At 36.8% G+C, this 26649-nt stretch overlaps 1 protein-coding gene across 3 annotated transcripts in view; it reads right to left on the bottom strand.

Annotated features, from left to right (window-relative positions):
* The window catches only part of EPB41L4A (erythrocyte membrane protein band 4.1 like 4A), a 103375-nt gene that overhangs the window by 63373 nt on the left and 13353 nt on the right, over nt 1-26649 (bottom strand). For 2 of the 3 annotated variants that reach the window (XM_060761894.2, XM_060761895.2), the window contains one exon: nt 1431-1535. In XM_060761894.2, coding sequence (XP_060617877.2) covers nt 1431-1535 — 105 coding nt within the window. Of the gene's footprint in view, nt 1-1430; nt 1536-26649 lie in introns of those variants that run through there. The other variant, XM_060761896.2, reaches the window with a different exon arrangement.

Raw genomic sequence — 26649 nt, 5'->3', positions numbered from 1 at the left:
ATGTAAAACTGACATGTAACAGATACATCAAATACATAAACTCTAAACATAATAGTACAGAAAGGTGGGGAGATTCAGACCAATGTATAAATTCTTGTGTATCAAAAGCATACTGTCTAATAAGAATTTGTTATATTACTCATTACTCCAACCACAGTTAGAAAGTTAGTCATTAAGAAGCAGTGGTTGTTGTTATCCATTTTTCTATTAGAGAAAATAATCAGGCTCTGTGTATCCATGAATTATGTATCCACAGATTCAATCATTAATCACTTAAAAATTAAAAGAAATCCAAAAAGTCAGACTTTTTGGTTCCCAAGTGGCAATTCTGAGAAAAATGCAAAAGATGTTACAAAGTAATTCCTACAGCAGCCACCTATGTGACTCTTCCTTTGTCCCCTACCATTGCTTAGATTGGGTCAACAATTACCCACAATATTGAGCATTCCACTTTTTCGTGTCAGGGCAGCCAGTCAGTTATATTACATTTCTAACAGAACAAAGCAAATAAACAGAGAAAATACAAAATGTGTGAGTTTGATTAAATGTCCTTTGACCAATATCTGGCCACTTGGAGTGCTTCTGGTGTTGCTGCATTCCACTGCATTCCACTGAAAAGTAGTGAATTTCAATTATAGCTGTCACAGAGGGGGAAAGTAACTTTGTTCTACCTCCTTGCTATAAAAAATTAACACGCCCACAATGTTCCTGAAACACTTGAGGCTCTCTCTGTTTTCACAATGACAACTGTATTTCAAAAATTAAATTGTAGTAAACAAAGTACAGTTATCTGAAAATAACTGACTGCAAGTTAATTTCCAATTTGAATCATAGAGAATATGTGTGATCACTGCAAAGTTGCTTATAATTAATTTCCATCACTAAATATGTTTTTATTCAAAGAATAAGACAAATCATACAGAATTGACTGTCTACCACCACCACCCCTTCTGTAACTTTCTACACCCTCAAAATCCTCTTAAAGTTTTCCTAACATTTTATTTGACATTGCTGGTGGAGGGGCTGCTCTAATGCAAAACTTTCTGATAGAAGCAATTTAATCAGAGAATAAATCTGTTGGGCCCTGCCCACCAAAGCCTGTTTCACACTTTTAAAAATACTTGCACTTTTATTTCATTTTTTCTGCTATCACACCATAACCAAGCAGAACTATTAGGGTTTTTTTCTGTTCTTCAAAGGTCTATTAATATGAAGAAAAAAGGCAATTTCTACACAACAGATTATCAGGCAGGAAAAATAATACCTGACAAAAGTATTTATTTCCATAGAAACATGACAGTTCAGCTTTGGGTGGTTTAAAGATTGACTTGTGGACAACATACAGGGCAATTTAAAATATGATTGGGAAAAGGGTCGCTTGCAGTATAATGTTTGCCACTAGAAAATTTGTCTGTCGTGTTTCTACTCACCGTCTGGTGACTTCTGTCACAATAACGCAGTCCAAAGTAATCTATCTCCACAAGGTTTAAATGCCGGAATACGTAGCCCAGGACAACCGACCCTTTCGTTGACTTCTGTGGGAAAGAATGTACAGAGTCCTTTAATACAAGTGCTCATTCTTTTGTAAACTGCATGGTGGCATTCATGCATTCAGCTAACTTTGACTACCAAAGGAGATTGTTTAATCAGAAACAGACTTACTGGTCTTTCACTAAAATCTAAATGACAAGGGAGAAAAAAACCTTCATGCTCACTCTAGTTGCTTTGTAGAAAATGTTGAGCAAATACACTTAGTTAAATAATCAACTTTTAATTAGGAAGTCTCTGGTTAACATCACATATCACACAATGACATAGCCGTTGTCCATAAACAGTCCTTTTGTAGGACAGCAGCAGAAGGAGCACTGAATAAGCAAATTCATGAATGTGAAATCCACAGAAGTGAAACACTGACTGTACTAATGACTTAGTGATTGCACTACCCAATCTGGAGGTGAGCCTTGGGATTGTTAGGATTTATTTGCCTTTTCTGGTTGTATCAGGACAGAATTTATAGCAGACTGCACTTCGAAGCACACAGTTTAACCTATTACTCCCCATATCTTAAGGGGACCCTTAAGCATCTGAGGGGGGAAAGGAAAGGGCCTGAGGCTGTTAGGAATTGTCGGAGTTGAAGTCCAAAACACCTGGAGGGGCCAAGCTTGCCCATGCCTGGCTTAGACTCAGTGCATACAACTAACAGTGTTTACTTAAATTTGTTGCTTAGTACCACCTTCATAGAATCATAGAATCATAGAGTTGGAAGAGACCTCATGGGCCATCCAGTCCAACCCCCTGTCAAGAAGCAGAAAAATTGCCTTCAAAGCACACTGAGGACAACTGGGCATTGAAAGTAAAGCCAACCATTCTAACAAAATCGTATGTTTGTTGTAAGAGGCTAGACATGAGAAATTTCAGTATTTAAATCTAGCATGTTGACCATATTCTGTTTGTGGATAGGCTGTTTGTTCTGTTCTTCTCATTAATGTCTATACATACTAATGTTTTAATAGGCCAACATACCAGCAACAGTATGTACCAACCTTATGAGGACTTACAGAAAATGTTTGACCTTTGTCATTGCCAATAAAGGATATATAACATAGTATTGAGATGAACTTTTGTTATTTACCAAATACTTATTTTCCACCACAATTTGCAAATAAATTTGTTAAAAATCAGACAATGTGATTTTCTGGATGTTTTTTCTCATGTTCTCTCTCACAGTTGAGGTCTACCTATGATGTCAATTACAGGCCTCTCTCATCTTTTTAAGTGCGAGAACTTGTACAATTGGTATCTGATTAAATACTCCCCCCCCCCCCCACACACACACACTGTATCTAACTATGAGATAACTGACTAATTAACTAATACATGCACACAGAGAATTTTATTCCAAGTAACAATGGGAAAATTATTTATTTACTATATTTATATCCTACCCTTCTCACCCCAGCAGGGGGACTCAAAGCGGCTCACAAAAGGCAGCAATTCGATGCTCTACATATACATAAATACAATAAAAATAAGCATATGCATTAAAACTCAGAAAAACGACAGCAGCATTATCAAATTATCAAATATTTGTTTTAAGACTAAGTCATACAAAAGTCACTCAAAAGTTCTTAAAATGGCTTTGAAACAACATATACAATCCAAAGCCACTTTAAGTGCATCTAAGAGTTTGTTCACACTTGGAAGTTGTTTTTTCTCCTCCTTTGCCTTCTACTAATAGCAAGATCATCACCATATGTCATGTGCACCTGAAAGTTCCTTCATTTTCAAACAACAGCCACATGACATGAATTATTGTTGTGAATAAAACAGGAGTCCAAATGCTGGGCTAGCACATCAGGAAACTGCTGCACAGTTCTGTGACCCAAGTCGTCCTACCAGGTATCTTTCAAAATGTTTTTACTTTGAAATGACGTCTTTCATTTTCATCATGAAAAGTGACATATTTGTAATTAATCAGCCAAAAGCTCACTTATATTTTTGAATGTGTAACCTCTTGCAGCCACACTCAGGATTTCTTTATTCACAGTGCCAATGAAAAATGCATTACCCTCCAACATTCAGACCAAAAGACTCCTGGGGTTAATTAATACAATGCCCCAGGCAAATCTACTTTTTAAAAATAGATTAGAATTTGTTGTATTCTGCAAAGCTTATTATTTATTTTAATACATGTTATTTAACTACTAAAAATAAAAGCATCTCTATATTTTATTTTAAATTCATATGCCAGTGAAAGTATACTTTTGCTTCATTCAGGAGTGGCAATGGCTCATTAGCAGCAGTAGAAGAGAGAAAAATAAGAAAAATATTGTGCCATCTGTGCCTGCTTTTAATTCAATTTGTGATTAGAGGTTTGTACTGCAGTATAGTGTCCTTGAAAACAGTATATCCCTAAACTATTGTCTTGGAACAGGCTGTAAATCCCACTGATTCAGTGTCTTGATTTGTGCACAAACTAAAACATTTAAGAATATTTTTACACAGAATAATGACACTGGAAATGCAACCACAGTAGCCAAGTTTACACAGCAGTTACTATGAAAGGAAGTAAAAGTTTATCTCTGACATAGAATCCAAAACCATAATTCAGGGCTTACATGGGACAAGATAAGCATTGACACTTTCCCCTCTCTGCAGAATGACTTATCCATGGGTCACATCGAAATACATCATTTTGTACCTCAAAACTGGCCCCCCGACTTATATATGAGGTCAACTTTTACATGAACATATAGGGTAACTAAAACTAGTTTGAAACAGCTATTTTATTGTAACGCTGTATTAGCTGCTATAATAATAATAATAATAATAATAATAATACGAACTGCACAGCCAGTAAAAGTGGTCCCAGTGGTGATCAGACCTTGGCCTGCACTTAAATACAATCGGAGCTGACAAGATTACCATCCGCCAGCTGCAGAAGGCCACCTTGCTGGGAACTGCACACATTATTCACCGATACGTCACACAGTCCTAGACACTTGGGAAGTGTCCGACATGTGATCCAATACAACAGCCAGCAGAGTGATCTTGTCTGCTGTGGACTCATCTTGTTGTGTTTCAAATAATAATAACTTTATTTATATTCCACCCTATCTGCCCGACGGGACTCGGGATGGATTCCAACAAACAAAAAAGGCAAACATTCAATGCCTCAGTACAAGAAATATAGACATAATATCTCAAAATAACCCCACATGTGAAAATAAAATATAACGTAGCATGTATAGATTAAATAAAATGTACGTACCTACCTAAAAATTATATCTAATAAAAAACCTAAATATAAAAATCAAACATATAAAGTCTTATTCCCCTCCCCACTTAACTGAAGGCTATATAACTAAGGATGAGCAAACTTCAGCCCTCTAGGTATATTGGACTTCAACTACCACAATTCCTAACAGACAGTAGAAATCCAAAACACCTGGAGGTCTGAAGTTTGCCCATGGCTGCTATAACCTCTATTAGTGTATTTCTGCAATTTTGGTTAAACTTCTAGTTTTAAGTATTCATCTACTATCAAACAGGAATTAAAACAGATACATTCCCCATCTTTGTCTCACAAAAGTGATACATTATTTGCAGAATGTTGTACCTGATGGTGGATCTCACACATACATCCCACAACATCCATGCCTTGAAATGATCCAGGTTTCTGCCTTAGAGCCCCTTTCAATGCAAGTGCTATGATAATGTATTATGTCATTCTACTGGGCATTTCAGCAGGTGTGCTGTGTCTTGTATAAAATTACAAAAGCCAAAAATAGTCCTTAAACACAATAAGAAGAAAACTAATATAGCTACCAGACAGACCTGATTACAAGTAGTCAATATATCAGAAATATATTTCAACCTACACTTGAAATATGGGAAGTATTATGGTAGTAATATTTTTGGTCTATGTTTCAACAGGTTGGGGTCAGTTTCTAAAGTCTCCAAAAGTTCCTGATGTTATTTGCCTGGAAGAAAAATGTCAGCAGGACACACATTTCCACACTTTTCTTCTGTCACATTCTGATTCATAGGATTTCACAATGATTCTGTCTTGGAACCAGCAGAAACAGAAAAAAGCAGAAAGTGATCAAACACACCTTCTTAATTTCTGACTTGAATTTCATCCTACCAAGCTAAATTGCCTAACGCCAAGCTTTCAAAGTACACACAAACAGCAAGCTGAGTCACTCATGAACTCCTAAATCTTGTTTAGGCATGAAAGCACGAAGGCAAACTGTGATTCAGGAAGGATTTGCATTTATTTCTTATTCCTTGGGATGTAAATTATTTATATTTTGACTAGTCCTGCAATCATACTAAATTTGATACACAGCAGTGTCCTGCAGATGTGGTGTGAGCTATGTTTATTTGATTGTTTTATGCAGAAATCTTCTCAGACTGGTCTTGAAATTCAGTGGAAAAAAGCTACGTACTACTCTATTAAACATGCATAACAAGCACCACCAACACCCGCCTTTTACAAAAGACTAGACTGTCCTATTGTGAACAATGGCATGACTAAGAAGGCTCCAAAGGCAGCTCAGGGATGATATTAGCAGAGCCTTATCAGAAAGCAGACATCTATCTTCTAATCAATCTTTCTTTCTGCAAATGGTATCTTTTTTCAATCTTCCTTCACATTTTCGGTCACCTCAATATAGAGTTCTTCTGACTGCTAGTCAATAAAGCTTAATAGCGAAAATCTATTTTTTATCTTTAATTTTACAGGGATTTTCTTCAGGTTGCATTTTGACGTGATGATTAATTTGCTATTCTTCTTCAGCTTTATTCTGATTTTTTATATTAATTCATGGCACAACTGCTCCTAGTCCTGTTTTTGCAGAAAGAATAGAACTTCCCTATCTTCTGCTTCCACTAATGTAGTCTATTCAATTTCTATATTAACCATCATGATCTGGGTGACAAGCTGCCAGAATTCCTAGGGATGGTAGACCAGAGGGGCAGTTGCCCATACTATATTGTCCTCCACCACATGGGGAGGTGGCTTCAGCCTCTCCTAGTGAAATTTGCACCAGCCCCTGTCTCCCTGGGTCACCACACAAAGACACCCATAACAAATACAGCTAAGTTGGACATGTCCTTTCTGGATCCATGATTCATGTCCAACACCACAAAGATGGACCTGCCCATTGGTGTCCAGAATGGAGTTTACCTCTGTCTCCTTTTTGGTCTGATGTTGACTATAGCTACACCCCTAAATTTGAAACAATGCTTCTTGCGTACATTTTTATTTATGTGTATCCATGGATAGGGATCAATGTGAGTATGATAAATCTGGTAACACACCATTGTCAAGATTCAAATATATCTTAAACAGTTGAATATGAGACACTGACACAAATCTGGTAAGACACAATATTGCTTAGGTTCATATATAACTTAAACGCATTTAGCTCTGTGCAAAAGTATGTTGTGAATCAATAGCCATGAATTGCTTCTGCAAAATTTGCGGTAACCTTGCTGAGTAATTCCCAAGTAATTGCCAATTCAGAAAGGGAATATGCTTGCCTGAATGCCATATATGCTTCCTAAACAATATTTCAAAACAAGGGAGCGAGATGATGGAGCTTCCAACAAACTGAGTCACAGCATTTGAACTAAAAGTAATATTAACCAGGTAGTCATATCAGTACATTTTTAGATACATGATTAACCACACATGAAGTCAGTCTAAGTTTTCATACATTCAATGTTTTCAATCATACAACCAAAACATACATTTCACAGGGCTGTTTCTCACTTTAAGAATGTCATTTGAAAAACACTGATATATGTGCAACTGGTGGGGATGAGAGATAGGATCTTCTCAGTGGTGGCCCCTTGGCTATGGAACCTCCTCCCCAGTGACATCAGACTGCCCCCCTCCCTCCTGGTTTTCAGGAACCTCCTGTTTTCAGGAAAAGAGTGAAGAAATTGCTGTGGGATCAGGCGTTTGTGTAGTTAAATAGAGAACTGGCATAATTGTTGCAACACAATTGATGGCTCCTGGACTAAGTATCACAGTTTTAACAGTTTTATGTTATTTATATGTTTTATTTTGGTTTTTTAAGTGATATATTGTATTTTACTTATTATATATGTGGCATTGAATACTGCCATAATATAAGCACTCTGAGTCCCTTCGGAGGAGAGAGAAATAATTATAGTAAATAAATAAATAAATAAATAAATAAATATAGCTATTTTGTTACTATAAATACTAGGTCTTCACTAAGCTGTCATGAAAGCTTTCCCAATACAGGCAGATATTAATTGGTGAGATCTACAACAGACAAATATTTGCAGCTTATTTTCCAAATACAATATTGTGTATTAAGTTTATAACAACAGAATTCTGACAGCAGTACACATATAAACCATAATTACAGTACTTACTTGAAGACTATTTCTAAGCATCTTTTATCAATTTCTTTTTAGAGAGTAGAATGTAAAGTGTGATCAATATGCTTTGACATAAATAGACAAAACCCTTTCACTCAAACCTGCTAGAAGGAATCTAGCCTGGAGTTATTTTATCAAGCCAGACCACAAATATGTCAAAACAGATTACTTTCCATGACAATACACAGCCACACCAGTGAAAAAACAGCAATGCAACACCACATAACTTCTCCAAAGTTGACTATTTCTTCATAAATTCCTCTCATTAAAACCTGACATAAATGTTTGAAGATCAGACTAAAATGAATGCCACATAGCTGTTCTGAAAATCTACAAACAACATTTTTGGCCAGCTTGTGTTGCTGAACTGTCACAGCAGAAATGTACATTTCAAAAATCTTATTTCTGCATCATCCGGAACCTGCATTCAGGACCCATTTCCATCCTCCTTTCTTAAATAAGGAAACCATTTGTAAAATGTGTTGCCTGTGTCCCTAAATCCTAAAGTAGTCAAAAGAAGAGAGAGGTTGGGTCACTGTTCCCTCAGTTATGTTCCTGTCACTGGTGGCTGTGCCAGCAACATCAAGCACCTAAAACCAGATTTTGATCATTGTTCCTCGACACCGTGCATTATTCTTCCCCTTATGTCTTTTGTTCCATGTGGTAGACAGTTATGTAAAGAGACAGCTTGGCAAAACCTGTTTTTTGCCTTTGACAATTCTGGCATCAGCAATTAAGGATTGAGCTAATTGCCACCAATATATCCCCATATTGATATCTTTACAACAACAAAAAGGATTTTGAAATTTTAGGAATGGTCGTGTACATATGCTACAATTATTCTTGGTTTAACAGCAAATGCACATTGGCCTATACGTAAGCCACCTTGAGTCTCCTTCGGGGTTGAGAAAGGTGGGATATAAATACGGTAATAATAATAATAATTACAGATAGACTTCCCTATAAGAATGATTGAACGGGACTAACTGGAGAATATGAGCGCTTAATAGTAAATACTAGTAAATATCCAGAGGCAAATCCCCATTATGAAAACTGTGTATGCAATCCCAATCAAATTTTAAAAGAGATGTACAGTAATTAACAAAGGGTGAGGAAAAGTGCTTTTATAACGCCATTTAAATGAGAAAGAATAAAAACAGACCCTATTTTTGTTAGAAGAGTCCAATTACCATTCATTCAGATACATTGGGCTTTCTGCCTGTTTCTAATGTTCAGCTTTTTCCAACCTGATAGCACCAGTATCTTCTTAAATGTACTTCTTGAGTGTTAGCACAGTGGAGCTTACACTCCTTTTGTAAGTACACAAAGGGAAACAACTGCATGTCGTGCATGCCCTAAATATCCTAGTGTGCAAGGGAATGAATCAGAAAATTTGTTTTCTTTTCAATTCAAACATCTTTTCAAATTGTTCATTGTGACATTTTATTACATCAGACAAGTGAGCTTTTTTCACACCACATTCTTTTGTATCTCTAACTTAGAGGAACAAGGTTATGGTCCTTGAACTGAGCTCAACAAAGCAATGAACTGTATGTTTATCAAAAAATTGTATATGTTTGATATACAGTCATCATGTTATAAGAGACAGTAATTTCCCCATAAGCAAGATAATGCCACATCATGTACAACATAATGAAGTGGTATACCTACAACTGAACTAAATACATTTGTCTTACATTTAATCCCAGATTGCCAAAAAAGAGTTAGCTATTGTTGCTGCATTGTAAATTGCAATTCATAACCATTGTTCGACTGTTAAATAGAGGAAGGAAGCAAATACAGGTGGACAACACAATCACATAATGCCTTAAGAAAATAAGATTTCTTAATTTAGTTCATAAAACTCTATATACTACTTGAAGTAAACAATGTAGAAGTTTCTTATTTTACTTTCGCTATATATCAATCCATATTCTTACAATATGACTTACTAGAAAGAAGTTACACAGCAAGTAAGTTTGTATCAGGATTGTGAAGTTTATTTGTGAGGAAATAAGGGTGAGAACAGAAAAATAACTGTATGTTTCTTGGGAGAATCCATTATACAACATTTAAACATGCTGATATACAATTTGCAAGTTTATGAGAGTTTCTACATTTATAATGCAGTCTTCTCTCATCAGGGGAAGAAATTAAAACCTCATGAAAGGCATAATTACAGCGTATGATTTCTGTTCATACCAGTGTGCATTCAGAAATGTCAACTCAATTATAAAACTGCAAGTAAATTTGAGAGTAAAATACAGTAGCAAATCAAAATTCAGAAGACATGCTCCATGCCAATTGCTATGAGGCGAACCCCTTGAATTAAATGGAGGATTAAGTAGGCAAAGTTAGTATGGTCTCATTCAAAATTTGTAAAAAAAAAAATGTAAGCTGTTATCTACTGGCATAGAAAACCAGTTTTCAAAGCTGTACTTGAAACTACTTCATTTAAGATCTTAGCCCTGTTACAATTCTACATAGTGACTCAAAGCTGAGGAACACTCGCCTCTCCCTTGCTGTCACACTGGGAGTCTCTTTCACTCTTCATGAACAGCTATCAAATAAGAGATTTTTATAACAAAACTTCCAAAAATCATTCACTACAGGGAGGGTTCCCAAAATCATAGAGTTGAAAGAGACCACAAGGGCCACCCAGTCCAACCCCATGCCATGCAGGAATACATACTTTAATCAAAGGACTCCTAGCATGGAAAGTGAAATGTGTATAATAGCACGAAATCATTACTTGCAATCATCAGACATAGTCTTCTCTGAGTCATCTCTCCGTTTTCAGACAGTGGCAAAGCAGAGTCCCATAGAGGCCATCCCAGGATGTATGGCCACTTCTGATGGCTGCCCATTGGAATCTGTGTTGCCAGCATGTTAAAATGGAGAAAAGACTTCACTTTCAAGAGTCAGATGATACCAGACTCCTAACTGCAGAAAATGGGAAGGAAGCAGGGAAACCACAAGAAATGATGGGAAGTACATGGGCCAGCCATCCCAGGAGACAGGGCAAGATGGTAGGGAATGAGACAAGATGGTTCCCTCTGCTTTTCCCCTGCCCTTCTGATGAGGTCCTTACAAGTGCCCACAATACTAAAAGCCTGCCAATCAACATAGGAGAACTGGATATCTTCTGATATGAGCCTGCTAAAGATTTAAGATATGCAGGGAATATCTCTACACCACTTCCTTCAGAGAGTAAGCGATGAAACTGAAGGTCCTACAATTGTACCTCAGCAAAAGGCAATTCAATAACTGGTGATATTAGATATGTTGTTGTTCATTCGTTCAGTTGTTTCCGACTCTTTGTAACTTCATGGACCAGTCCACGCCAAAGCTCCCTGTCGGCCGTCACAACCCCCAGCTCCTTCAAGATCAATCCAATCACTTCAAGGATACCATCCATCCATCTTGCCCTTGGTCGGCCCCTCTTCCTTTTTCCTTCCATTTTCCCCAGCATCATTGTCTTCTCTAAGCTTTCCTTCTCATGATGTGGCCAAAGTAATTCATCTTGGCCTCTGCTATTCTTCCCTCCACTGAGCAGTCAGGCTTTATTTCTCGAAGTATGGACTGGTTGGATCTTCTCGCTGTCCAAGGCACTCTCAGAACTTTGGTATATTGGATATACCAAGCACAATTCCCTTAATGTATGTATCCTTTTAAAATAGTTTTTCATTTTTCTTAAATATTAGAGCTGTATTATCAATGCAATATTCCAATAAAATAACTTAGTCATTATCAGCTAGGCCTTTCTTTCTGTGAGAGGAACAAATTTTTGTATGCTATCTACAGTGTTTGATTTGGGAAGACCTACAAAGCTGATGATTTCTGCAAGTTTTGCAAATTTTGAATTTCTCCAGTTTTGTTCTGCTTTAGAAGCAGAAAGAGAAAGATACTACTACTAGGTCTCAATATGCCAGGAGCTTCCTTGTAAGAGCAGACTGGAGTGCTCTGGCTTGCCTTTCATCTTGCAGCTGGTACTGCCAGATTTGAGGAATAGAAGATAATATTTTACACACACACACATACAAAGATAGATAAAGAGAGTACAAGATTCTGCTTGAAGGTTTTTCTGAACATTTAGTCATTTCCAAATCCTTCTCGACCAAAGAACTGGCAGAACACCTGGATATTCCATATTACCTAACTGTTTTTACCTCAGGTTCTTTTAAACAAAGGAAGCACAGAACACCACATGTTGTCTGTACAGAACACGGATTTAAGCAGAATCTTTTAAATGCCTGATGCCTTTTAAAAGCCCTTGGCTTTGGGGGGGGGGGGGGTGCCAAAAAATTAACAAGATCCAACACTGAAAGAGCAGACTTGTGCTTACACAGTGGATCCCCCCCTCCTCTTCTTCCCCATTTACATATTTACTCCAAAAGCTCCCAACTCCTAAAATCCAGAAGAATAGAATTGCATGAGGAAAGGAGGAAAGGACAAACAGGTTGCTACTGAAAGACTAGATAGAGTCCAAGGATACTGTTTTCACTTGCTTTAGTTTGTACCAATTTTGATTATCGTGTTTTTACAGAACCAATGTGCTGAAGTTATGTTAACTGAAAAGCAGTTTCTGTGTATGTTTGCTTCCCTAGGTTTGCTATCACTGTGCTCACATACATGAAAACTCACCATAAGGCTTTTAAACAGAGGCTGGATGGCCATCTGTCAGGAGTACTTTGACTGCTTTTCCTGCATGGCAGGGGGTTGGACTAGATGGTCCATGTGGTCTCTTCCAACTTTATTATTCTATAATTCTAGACTATGCAGATTTGTAAAGCTCCAAAGCAGTCTACATTCTTGTATAAGAGCCCACAGTCATTGTAAAGAGTGGGACAAAAGTCACTCCTTGATTTATAGTAATAATTACTTAAATTTTTTGTTTTTAATTTACAATACCATAGCATCATATATAATATTATAGAAAACTAAATTACATTGTAATTTTTTAAAATATATATCAAAATGTTATTAAAACATCAAATTCTTTTGTGGCTTTCGACCCACCTTGTATAAGAGAAGCATCCAGATTCTCTTACTACAACTCTCTTGTTTACCATGATATTACCAGCAGACTGAAAAGACAGGAATTATTATTTTATTTATTTATACTCCACTTTATACCCCAGACAATACCCTTGTAATTGCTTGGTATTTAATTATTCTATTATCAAAGCACCCCCATGTCCTTTTAACCTTTACCTGATATCCCCTACCATTTAAATGTGTTAAATATTACATTTTAGTATTTTCATTTTGCTTTGGGCTGTCTTGACAAACAGTTTTCATTTGATGCATAGTGTCATGTCCTATTCCATCTTTCAACTGCTTAAATTCAGAAAACAGTCTAGTGGTAAAGTGATGGCTGTTTCTTTGTTTTATTCTGACCTTCTTAAGAAAACTTCTGGCACTGACAGACTGCTTCCTAGGCATCTGTTGTTTCTATGAACTTCCATCCTAAATGAAACCATGCCAAATTCACCTCAAAGCCAAACAGCATAAAAGCTGGCCCAATTTTAGTTATCTCTTCATTTTTCCTTCTTTAACAATGAATGCCAATAAGAGACTCTTGCATGAGACTTTTAGAATTCGGAAGTTTTTCAATTATCTATATTCACTACCATCCTTCATTCAGCCTTTGTTTTAACAATGCTGCTTAACTGGCCTGTTGAGTGAGACTAGTTTCCTATTTCCATCTTTGAGAGTCAGGTTGCTCCTATAAATTCTGTATACTGTTTTTAGGTTACAGTTATGTCTACCAAGTGAGCAACATAAGGAAGGAAAATGGGCTAGGCCAGTAAACTTCAGTGGACAGGTCAGCTGCCAAACTACTCACAACTAAAATATTCCAACAGTCTGAGGATACCTGCTAAATTCAAGACTAGAAGGGAGGCTAACTACAAAAACACTGGCAGGGTTGAATGAAAAGCATGCAGTGTATGTCAAGAGCCTACCCTGGACATTAGTGAAGTGTGTAAACATCTCCCGTCCACACCTATAAGGAAAATGAAGTACTTTCCAGCAAACGGACTGACTGCAATCTCAAAAATATTATTTCCATCAGAGTAACTTCCCAGTTAGCAAAATTTGGTGGGTGGAGTACTTAACGCAATAGTTATCCCAAAGATAAATATAATTCTGACGTTAACTTAATCATCATTCCAAAAGCTTAGAGACAATAGGAGAACTAAACATGAGAATACCAATCCTATACTTTTGTATTCAGAAAAAAAGCCCTACTGAGTGTTACTACTAGCTCACAGGATCATTGCCTAAGGTTATCCCTTTACTTTGCAATAAACCCCATTAAACTAAGATTTTCTACTGAATAAACATATACAGTAAACCTAACTATAGGAAAAAAGCAATCTGGAAAGTGGCCTTAAGGCTCCAAAACAAATCTGTTCTAACAAAAATTAAGAACTTCAATGCCTTACACAGTCACAGCTTGATTCATTCCGCCTCTCTTAACAAGAACATGTGTTTCATTATAACTTGAAGACCTCTGCTACAGTACTGCTAACAATCCTCATGGTGAAAGAAGAGCAGAATACAGTGCTGTAAAAGACAGTAAGCGGGCATTAGGTTACTGCTGCTGGGTTTCAGCTTTGAAGATATACTTTGAGGCATGTTGCATGGAGTGGATCACAGACTGGATCCTTTTAAAAAACAAAAAACTGCTTATATTAGAAGGCCACGATCTTAGAACTGGGTGGCACGCCTACCTGTGGAATAACAAGTCAAAGGTGGAAAAAATTTTTCGAAACCACTTTATTCGGGCGGCCCTACTGAAAGTATGGGACCAATATAAAGGTAGGATGTACCCCAAAACACCCCTCTGGTTATCTTCTCTGGAAGCCCACCAGAGGAAGGAATTGGGCTGGAGAACATGGCCAACATACAAAGATATAACAACAAAAGAAAATAAGGAAATTAAAATCAAATCACAGGATGCATTGAAAGAACAACTTGGGAATATCACGTGGCTTCAATACTGGCAATTAAAAGAGTATTTCAAGATTGACAACCAGCTGGGCTTCATGGAAAAACAAACGGCCTGGGACAGACTTCTAGAAAATCCCAAAAAATTCATAACAAAAGCGTACAAACTATTACTCGACTGGGAAACGGAGGAAGAACGAGTGAAAGAATATATGATTAAATGGGCCAGATCAATCGGGAGATCAATTTCGCTAGAAGAATGGAGCTCAATCTGGAACAGAAAAATGAAACTCACATACTCCTACGACTTCAGAGAACATTGGTTTAAAATGATTTATCGTTGGTACTTGACACCGGCCAAATTAGCTAAATTCTCCAAAAACATGTGCGACAAATGCTGGAAATGCGGAGCAGAGGAAGGGACCTTCCACCATATGTGGTGGTCCTGTAAAAAGATAAAAGTGTACTGGAAAACTATCCAAGAAAACTGTCAAAAAATCTTAAAAAGAAACATCCCCTTGAAACCGGAATACTTTCTATTAGGGTTAACTGAAGAGAGGTGGGACAAAGCCACGGAGAAAATATTCATATATTTGATAACAGCAGCCCGTATACTCCTAGCTAAAGTCTGGAGACTAAGAGAAATCCCATCAGAGGGAGAATGGATAGAGAGAATAATAGATATAATGAACATGGACCATCTGACGTATATCCTCGCGTCCCTACGTAATACACCTATAGCAACAACAGACTGGACCCCACTCAAGGAGTGGCTAAGAGAAAAGAAGATTAAACTTTTAGTCTACTAACTCCTTATGTCATAAAATCCAGGTCTACCAAACACTATTATAAAACAAGCATACCAACCAGGAAAACAGGCATGTAAAAAGTTACCCGGTAAGAGAAATCTTAATGGAATATTAAGGAGCATATCAGAGAAAACGTAAAGCAGGATAAGATGTAAGATAGAAAGATGATACAAAGAATATTGAATCAGAAATTTGTAGATGCGATCGATAAAGCAAATGTGGAAAGGAATAGTTTGAAATAAAACAAAATCGTAACCCGCGGAGGGAGAATTACCTTCCCTGGAAATTGCCAGAATAGAATGGAAAGGAAGTCTGACGTTGAGGCGACGAGCCTCTCTTTGTCTTTTTAATATGTGTTTAGATAGGTATTTTGTATGTGATTTATATGTGATTTATATGTGACTCTAGCCTACTATTATACCAAGACATTAAGAATTCAATACCAATATGCTATATTCGTCTATTAATCTTTATATTGTCATATTCTTCTCATTTTATTCGTCTCATGTATGTTTCTGTCACTTTTTCTATCTTTTATATGTTAATAATAAAACTCAATAAAAAAAAAAAAGAATACCAATCCTATACTTTTGTATTCAGAAAAAAAGCCCTACTGAGTGTTACTACTAGCTCACAGGATCATTGCCTAAGGTTATCCCTTTACTTTGCAATAAACCCCATTAAACTAAGATTTTCTACTGAATAAACATATACAGTAAACCTAACTATAGGAAAAAAGCAATCTGGAAAGTGGCCTTAAGGCTCCAAAACAAATCTGTTCTAACAAAAATTAAGAACTTCAATGCCTTACACAGTCACAGCTTGATTCATTCCGCCTCTCTTAACAAGAACATGTGTTTCATTATAACTTGAAGACCTCTGCTACAGTACTGCTAACAATCCTCATGGTGAAAGAAGAGCAGAATACAGTGCTGTAAAAGACAGTAAGCGGGCATTAGGTTACTGCTGCTGGGTTTCAGCTTAGCATGGGATGGTAAATACATGCACCAGGTAATCCAAACTGCTAAGAAGGGCACAATGGGTAATAGAAATACAGATGTCACAGATGTAAGTCACTGCATGGTTCACCTACCACTTGAAAATGAGGTTGGTCCAGTAGCCCCTTGACTTAAAGGGATCCCCAGAATGAGGATGACAATCACAAGTCTCCCGTGCTAAAACCATTACAAGAAATAGAGAGGGAAATACTTGACTCCCACCAAACCTACTGCAGGTGCAAATGATTCTGATCTTTTTTCCAAAGTCAATGCTACTAAATGTCCTGCCCTCAGTCCAAGGGATGGACACCATCCAACTGCAAGAGCATTTATTGATGGAATACCAACTCAGAGTGCTGAATCAATTGCCCATCCTACTTCAGAAACAAAGTTGCCCATTGTCTTTCTACCATTCCGGATGTCCAAGCTAATCATTTCAAGATAGTAACCCCAAATCAGCTGGGTTTTTCCAGAACATCTGACCAAAATAGGAACATGTCAGAGTAATGCTCACAGAAGCACACCCACACCCATCCTCTTCCCCACTTCACATTCAGCAGCACAGATAAGTGGCTACATCTTTGTTGACAGGCTTTTCCAAGTAAAAGAGATTATTAAAATCCCCATACATATTCAAGGCAGAATTTAAACAGATATATAAAATACAAAAACATCCAATTTACTCTCTGTCACTAATGCAGTTTAAGAGTAGTATCACCATTAAAACCAAGGATAAAGTTACATTTCTGAGTGACACCTTTATAAGCCCACCAAATTTCAGAAAACAAATCATGCAGAGTTTTGAAGCTTCAGTGGCTTCTTCATCAGGAAAAGATGTTAAAAATTGTATAGCAGAAGAAAAATTACAATGTTACCCTCACAATAATAAGAGTAACAGCCACATACATAATACGTGTTTCTTCTGTTTATCTTTCTATGAAAAGCTAAAGGGAGAGAGTACTTTAAAAAGATTGAAATTTGTTCTCACTTGTCTGCAAGTAAATGGAAGCCAAGAAAATAAGAGGACCATTTTTAGCCTTTAGGTGTTACAAATAAAAGAAGAGTAATGGAAGCAAAGGAACATTTCTTCGCTTTACTTCTAACAACATTCTCTACAGAAAACACAGCAAATGCATAGCAAGTGGTTTGGTACTTGCTGCTCACCTGTTTAATGTCAATTTTTATAGACATTAAACAGGTGTTTAACTTGATTAACTCTTATACTCAACAAAAATCTAGAAGTATTTATCTGGATGCCTCAAAATGATAATGTTGGCTACATCACATCATTAGTCAGTAGTAATCTTAATGCTACATGCTGTCGTCATGAAAACATGCAATCCTAATAACTTTTCTTATTTTTTTCTCATCTCTTATAATCAACAGTACATAGGGATAACCCCCAATATTCCTAGTTTTGGGTGTAGCATATGAATCCCCAAATATATGCTAGAGTGATACACATTATATTCCAGATGTTATTGGACTATAAGTCTCAGAAGTTCTTGACAGCACAGCCAGTAAAGAATAATAGAGAGTCGCATAATTCCTAACCCTAACTTAAATGTTGACTGAAGCTTTGTGCTGATTCCTATCATTTGGACTATAATTAAAATAATCCTAAAGTATGATTATCCCCCCATCTACCACACTAATAACTCTCTCTGTGTGAGTATATGTGTACACACACACACACACACTTTTAAAGCCAAGCAAGACTTGATATTTAAAAAATCCTCAATTTTATTAATCTTGTGATTAAATAGTGAGCTTTTTCTGTGCTACCAACTTCTCAATTGGCGTAGAGGTACCTAGATCAAAAGCAAATGGCAAACTACACAGGACTTCATTAGGTGCCACGTTTTTCACTAACATCTTTATAATATTTTGTAAGACACCAATAATAGAATTTTTTTCATTCACTAATCATCTGTCTAGACTACGGCCTGTTCGAAGTGAAACCTTGCATAACAGGATCCTGAGGAACATTTGATAGAAACAATAGAAAATTATGAGGAATTCTGAGGGAAAGAGTAACACAAAGAGACGTACAGATAAAAGACATAACTGCAACTTTAAAATATTCATTTTTTGCACTTTCAGAATATATAATTACAAGCAACTAAAAGTTTTTAGCTAAATATTTCCTGGTTATCCTTCTCTTCAAAAGAAAATATGTGAAGAAGGTGAGACATGGGCAACTTAAGAATTTTCAGATATCTTATTTAAACTTCAAAGATCTTATGAAAATGGGTTGTTGATTTTTACTCACTGGGATTGATCTAAGTCTACTGTGGCCCTGATTTCACATCTGGTCTTTGAAGAAGTTTCTACCACATGTCAATATTTCTGTTTCCATGGCACTGTCACAACCAACTTCAATTGTGTGCATGATTCTATGCATATCTTCAAAGATAATCTCATCAGTCTCAAAGAAAATTCTTCAGAGGTTTATTGGGAATGGGTTTGTTTCTGAGATAAAAGGAAACATATTTGTTCAGAAGGTCCCCAGGTAAACTTAGTAAGATGTATAATATTCAAGACTGCTACAGATGCAGCTGTTTATCTACATACTGCCCTGACACAACTTAAATAAAAAGATTTCAGAAATTACATTCTTTGTATGTAAACATTCTCACTGTTCAGAAGACAACTTTAGTCATATTGAGTAAGAACATTTACGAAAAGAATATGAGTGGTCTGGTGAAAATTCACCTGTACCCAAATAGCTTAAAGCTGTCTTCAAACAAGTGGGATGAGAGTGATTTCTCATTCACAGTTCTTGCCACCAGTTTACACATTGTTCACTATTGACAGAATCTATACATCTACAGCTTGTATTCACAAAGACTCCCTTCTCCATTATGCCAAGTCCCTGTAAAATATGGGATGGAAAATACAATCCTTTTAGTCCTCTGGTCCTTTTTCTGTGGCCCCGTAGTACTTCCAAAACTGTTTAAATTGAATTTTGCCAGAAAAATTCAGATACAAATTGTTAAATGACAACGGCCAATGGAACAGCCAATTTTGTCATAAATACCCTAGTAAAGCTAGGTTCTTTTAGTTCATAATCAATAGCATCACAGGATGCATCTATACTGTAGAATTAATGAAGGTTGACATCACTTTAACTTCTATGGCTTACTGCTGGGAGTTTTAGTTCGGTGAAGTACCAACTCTTTTTGGCAGAGAAAACTAAAGACATTGTATTTTGATGTTTTTGATTTTAACTATGTTGATCGGGCTCATCCCCATGTAAGCCGCCCTGGGTCCCCTTGGGGTAACAAAAAAAAGTTATTATATTTTATTGTAAAACTACAACTTCTATGATTCTATAGCATCAAAGTGATGCCAAGCTGTATCCATTCTGCAGTGTAGCTCCTCCAATAGATAATGACATTAGACATGGGTTTTTTCCCCATTTTTTCCCAAATCCATTTTTCCTGGGGGAAAAACTGTCTAGAAACAAAGAATCTCAGAAATCTTTCATTAAGATCTTCTTATTATATAGTTTGAATAATTGGAAAAGAACATATTTTACAAACTTTTCAATGTTTCTGGAAAAATGGCTTTGGAAAAGAACAGGGGGGATATGTTTTTCCCCATTTTTCCGGGTTTTTCCCAGGCCTTTAAATAAAATATAATAATAAAACTTTATTTGTATACTGCTCTATCTCCCTGAAGGGACTCAGGGTGGTATCCAACATATAAAGCAAATATTTAATTGCCAGAAAGAAAAAATGTTACTCAAAGTCCAATACCGTAACAAGAAATCACATGTGCTAGATTTCCATGATCTTAGGGGCCTTCCACACAGCCCCCTATCCCTGAACATCAAGGCAGAAAATACCACATTATATGAGTGTGGACTCAGATAATTCAAAGCAGATATTGTGGGATTTTCCACCTTGATATTATGGATATAGGGCTGTGTGGAAGGGCCCTTAGTTATCTATGGCCCCTTCCACATATCTGTATAAAATCCCACATTATAGGTTTTGAGCTGAATTTTATGGCAGTGTGGACTCAGATAACTCAGTTGAAAGCAGATATTGTGGATTATCTGCCTTGATATTCTGGGTTATATGGCTGTGTGCAAGGGCCCTATATGATAATCCAGGATTGGTGTCACATTAAATACTTCCTTAACAAGAGGCCTCAAAGTTCTGAATTGTTGACTTCCACTCAATTTCTTAGAAGAGCAAGAAATGTGTCTTTTCCCCTGCAGAAAATAATTGAGGAAAATCTAAATTACTCCAGCAAATAAGAAACCCTCAGGTGTGTGACACTGCATCTTACACTGATTTTGTTGGTACTAAGTTTTGACAGTAAATCAAAACTGCAGATATTACAAGAGCACCACGAATATAACAATTAGCACCTTTCACATCCAGTTCACAAAGTCAACTGGTGTTTTTTTTTTCCTGGAGAAGGTTTTGCAAAATTTGATTTGTCAAAACATACCAACAGCTTGTCATCTGCTACTGTTGCTATGGATTTTCAAGGAATCACCATTTGTCAAGGGGCATTCAAGGTTAAATACTTCTAATTCTCTGAGTGACTTATTTAAATGTACCCTGATTATCAGACAAACTCCAAAAAATCAAGTTTTCACCATCTGAAATATGTGCATTTTTATTTTATAAACATGAAATCAGAACCCCTTATGTGCTATGGCACCAATGCATCCAGAATACATGTTAACACATGTTACTGAAAAAATAAACAGAAGCTTTGAGTTCCTTAGAGCTATTCAATCTTTACTATAATCTTTTCCACAACTAGTGCTGAGCCACATCTTCACATACTGGACATGCCTATTCCTTAAAGTAGTAGTCATCACCATGTATATATTTTCTGGCATGTCAAGAAATGACTGACTTCCTATTCAATGCTTGTATGTTGCCTTCAAGATACTGGAACTGTACCTAACCACATAGTGGCAGATGGCACCATTTGCTTACCTTTTAAGAACTACTTCATTAACTGAGCAATGCATAAATCTGTAGATACCCACTTGCTGTTATTTCAGAAGTCAAGAAGTTCCATTACTCTACTTCTGAAATATTTATTGATTCTTTTATTAAGAATTGTCTCTAAAGATGCATCTATATGCCTTATTTCATCATCATGAGCACAGCATGGCAGTATTTTACCTAATCCTTAACATTATTCACTTGCCTCCAAGCTACAAAGCACAAGAACTGCTAGTACCCAAAGTCACAGATCGCTGTATATCCCAACATATGATACGTTATCTCCCACTAAAGTTTTGATCCTGGAACTTATCCAGAGTTTGTGAAATTAACCACTCACAGAACATTAGAAAGTATAAGGAATTGAAGCCATTCACAAACTGTCAGTGTAAGAATGTCATTTTGAAGAAAGTGTGTTTTTACTGCTGAAAACAATAGCAAATCATCTTGACCACACTGAACGCAGCCTATCACCAGACGTTATGCAGAAAATAATTGGATACATGTTGTAACTGAAAATTATGACTTAAATTACTGCAATATTAACAAATACAGTGTATGCCAACCCACCCAGCATAGCACATCAAAGATACAAGAAACACAGAGCTGAGAAACAATATCAATTTTGTAGGAACATTCTAGACCTTTTTAATAGTTGTAGGCTATCAAAACAGCTTGAAATGATAAGTGCACAATCATAGATGGGAACTAATTTGCAACCCAAGGTCTAACAGAGACTGTCTTTGTCAACAGGTCTACTTTTACATCACTGAATTTGAGAAAATTGTTAGACATCTTATCCATGCTTTCACCATCACACTTCATTATTTGCAAGGAAAGAGCCAATTCAAAAGGACAGCACATGAAATGAATGTTCTAAAGTAAACTGTTGGAGGAAAATACCCAACAAAATCCGCAAAATCCATCACTGTTCAACACATCATTATGTCCTACGACATTAATAAGTCCTGAAAAGCTACTCCATGGATTAAATCTCAAGACTTGCCACAAATGTCTCCACCCAGTCCTTAGCCAAGGACTTAAAAGGTTACAGGATATTTCACATTCAGCTCTGTCAACACGTATTCTTTCTTCACAACAAGAACACGTTTTGACTAAGGACAATGTAAGAAGTGTTTATTACACTCTCATTGGACTTGTGTCATCTATCTATTTATCTATATATATAAATGCTCTGTGCATAATGAATACCTTAAAAACAAAAGAACCAATGAACGAAATCACACCAAATTTGGCAACAAAACATCTCACAACACAAGGAGTGACCATCACTCAAAAAATTATGATTTTGTCATTTTGGAGTTATAGTTGCTGGGATTTATAGTTCATCTATAATCAAAAAACATTTTGAACTCCACCAACGATGGAATTGAACCAAACTTGGCACACAGAACTCCCATGACCAACAGAAAATACTGGAAGGGTTTGCTGGGCATTGACCTTGAGTTTTGGAGTTGTAGTTCACCTCCATCCAGAGAGCACTATGGACTCAAACAATGATGGATCTGGAGCAAACTTGGCACAAATACTCAATATGCCCAAATATAAACACTGGTGGAGCTTGGGGAAAATAGACCTTGACATTTGGGAGTTGCAGTTACAGGGATTTATAGTTCACCTACAATCAAAGGGCATTCTGAACCCCATCAACGACAAAATTGGGGCAAGCTTCCTACACAGAACCCTCATGACCAACAGAAAATACTGTGTTTTCTGGTGGTCTTTGGCAACCCTTCTGACATTCCCTCACAACCCCCCCCCCCCCGGGCTCCTGACCCCCAGGTTGAGAAATGCTGCCTTAAGGCCATCCAGTTCAACTCCCTTCACCAGGGCAAAAAAACATAAGAGCCATCCAGCCATAGATATAGATAAATATATATGATTCACACACACACACACACATATGTTTATGACAGATATAGTACCATAGATTTGAAAGGGATCCCTAACGAAGGACAATTATATGTTGCATTTTCCAGAGTGGGCAAACCAGACAATCTTTACATCAACACTGACAAAGAAACAACAAGAAATACTGTTTACCCACGAGGATAGAAAAATTACATATATTAGAAACCAACACTTTCTCGTTACTTTATTTCCCAGATCACCAAACTGGGCCACAGCAACACATGGCAGGGGACCACTAGTATACTGATATATTTCATCGTGAATGATATCTGATGCTTTCACTACAATCCTTGTAGTCAACTGATAGTCACAAAAGACAAGCAGTACTTCATAATTTCTATTCCTAGTTCTCCATGCCAACAACTTAAATCAAGAAACAGCTTCCTAAGATCTACAGAGATACTCGCAGGAGCACCTCAGCAAGCAAGAGTCCAAAAGTGGCAGGTTAAAACCCGGAACCTCAATTTATGACTGATACTAGATGAGAAACTCCCTCTTTAGCACACAGAAGACTGGGCAACTTGCAAGGCATTGAACAGACTGTGCTCTGGTACCATGAGGTGCACAGCTAATCTTAAGAAATGGGGATACAAAGTGGAGTCCACGACATGCGAGTGTGTAGAAGAGCAAACCAGAGACCATTTACTACAGCAACACCAGAGGTACTCCAAGTGGCCAGCTTCTGGTCAAAGGAAATCTAGTATAATGCCAAGTTTTTAACTTTGTGTTCTTTTAAATACATTATAAGTGTACCCTCAATTTGCTTCTCTGACACATTAAATAAAAATCCTAGTTCTCTTCTAAAATGAAGAAAACAAAAGGTCGCATTGCATGAAACTGAAGACAAAACTAAAGTTACACTTTCTCTGGATTTTATACTTTTATTTACTCAATTCTATACATCCTGGAAGGCTTTTGGAATTTTATCCAGAAAAAAAGGAAAAAAGAAAAGAGGTTTATAAAGTGAGTCTACCCTTCCCAGTAATTCAAATTTTTGCATGTCAGTATATACCCAAGCAATACGGCATCCATTCTCCATTTATTTTAATAAGGTTTGCTTAAGTTTAATTCACTGGATCTATTGAAAAGAAAAGCACTTAACTGCAGTTTTAGTGCACCACATATCTTCTTGTTATGTGCCCAGGCATATATTTCTCAGTACACACTAACAGAAACAAGGTCAAACACAAAATTGCAGGAAGGAAGCCAACTAAGTTGCTATTTCAAAAATATTTAGGAAAGGCTGGGTGTGTTCACTAACGATGCAGATCAAGACAGATTTCACTAAACAGCAACATTTAACTTGGCAGCATTACAAGGCTAAACCCAGAATGCAAAATGACAACTCTTCCATTATGCTCTATGCATTTTCTTTAATAAATAAATAAATAAGAGAAGCATGTACTGTTACTGATTTCCACTACCCATTAGTAAGAAAATGTTTGTTTCATTTAAACCATGATTACTTAGAAGGTTTCTCCTCTATACTAATTCATGATATGCTCAGAGCAAACTGCTTATGAAAGCAGAGTTCTGTTTAAAATAGTGGCTTGCAATTCCATTGTGGAGAGGGGGGTTAAAAGGAGGGGTAAAACAGGTAAAGTAAAAGGGGGGAAAATGATACAGAAGTAGAGTGAAAGAGAGATGCTGGAAGGAAGCAAAATCAGGGTTTGAGGATGTCGATCATAAGGAGGAGGAGAATGGAACCAGGACCGGATAGCATTGAGACTGTACCTTGAAGAGAAAAGGCAACAAGTGGTTGAGCCAAATGGGGTATTGAAGCACACCTCTTTCCTCTTTCCTGTCTCCTCCAGTTGCTGGGATGCTCTCTTCGTGTGATGGGGATTTGTGATTTTGCTTTAATGCCTCAACATATACATGTTAGAGTTTTTCACATGCTACAGTATACACGTGAATATGTGTTCATACATTTGTGAGCATTTCTGTATCCATCCTCATTCCTAATTTATACCAAAGTAAAAAAAGAAACCCTCTTCAATCATGGGAATCAAATTGAAGAAGTTTGATTTATTGCATGTAGGGTTTAAACAGAAGGCAGACATGTGGGCATGCACATAAGCCCCATCCCAAGCTTCAACACCAGCTTCCCAGATCTTCATGTACCAAATACGATGAGCTTTCATCCTCTGTGCCCACAGATTTTGCATCCATGGATTCATACATATAAAGCTTATATGAACACACATAAATTTTATTCCATAAAAATAAGGCTCCATAGGAATGTTCATACTCTACAAACACAGAGTGGCAGACAAGCAGAAAATGCCATAACCTTGAATTGCAATTAAGCTGAGAAAAAACATTGGCATCATCATTGTTGTTGTTGTTGTTGTTGTCATCTTTATTTATACCCCACCTTTCTCCCCATGGGGACTCAACACTGGGGAATAGAGTTGGGACCTTGGGAGATAAAATTTGGGGTCAGCTTTCCATGGCTCAAGGTATAGCAATGTCCCTGAAGAAATAATAGAGGAAATATTTCAAACATGGAGAATGGACATTGAAATTGAGGGGGAAGACATCCAAAGGGAAATAAGTAATATAGCAAAAAAATATATAGTGTGCTAAGGGAAGTAAGAAGAAAAATGCTACAAAAATGTTATAGGACTCCTGCACAACTTTCACTTTTTTATCAGGGATAAAGGACAGGTGTTGGCATAATTGCAAACACAGAGATGTGTTTAATAACATGATATGAGAATGTGATCAAGTACAGGCATACTGGAGAATGATTGAAGGAGAAATTGATAGAATGTTAAATCTACAAATAATAACCAATAGAAATGTATTACATGAAAGGATACCAGGAGTTTATAATGTGCAAAAGGAAAGGATGGTTGACAAATTAATAGTGTGTGCTCACATTGTTTTAGTGAGGGGACGGAAAGATAAAACAATGTGGATTCTGACAAACTGGTATAATTAATATGTTAAATGTGGAAATAACAAATTGTAAACTGAATGATATAGATAAAAGAAAAAATGTTATAATAATTAAGAGTATGTGGGAACCAGTTGGGAATTACTTAGAGAATGTAT

This window comes from Anolis sagrei, chromosome 2 (genome assembly GCF_037176765.1).
Source record: "Anolis sagrei isolate rAnoSag1 chromosome 2, rAnoSag1.mat, whole genome shotgun sequence".
Classification (NCBI taxonomy): Eukaryota; Metazoa; Chordata; class Lepidosauria; order Squamata; family Dactyloidae; genus Anolis; species Anolis sagrei.
Note: the sequence above shows the minus strand (reverse complement) of the source record. Positions and strands in the feature narration are given on the sequence as shown.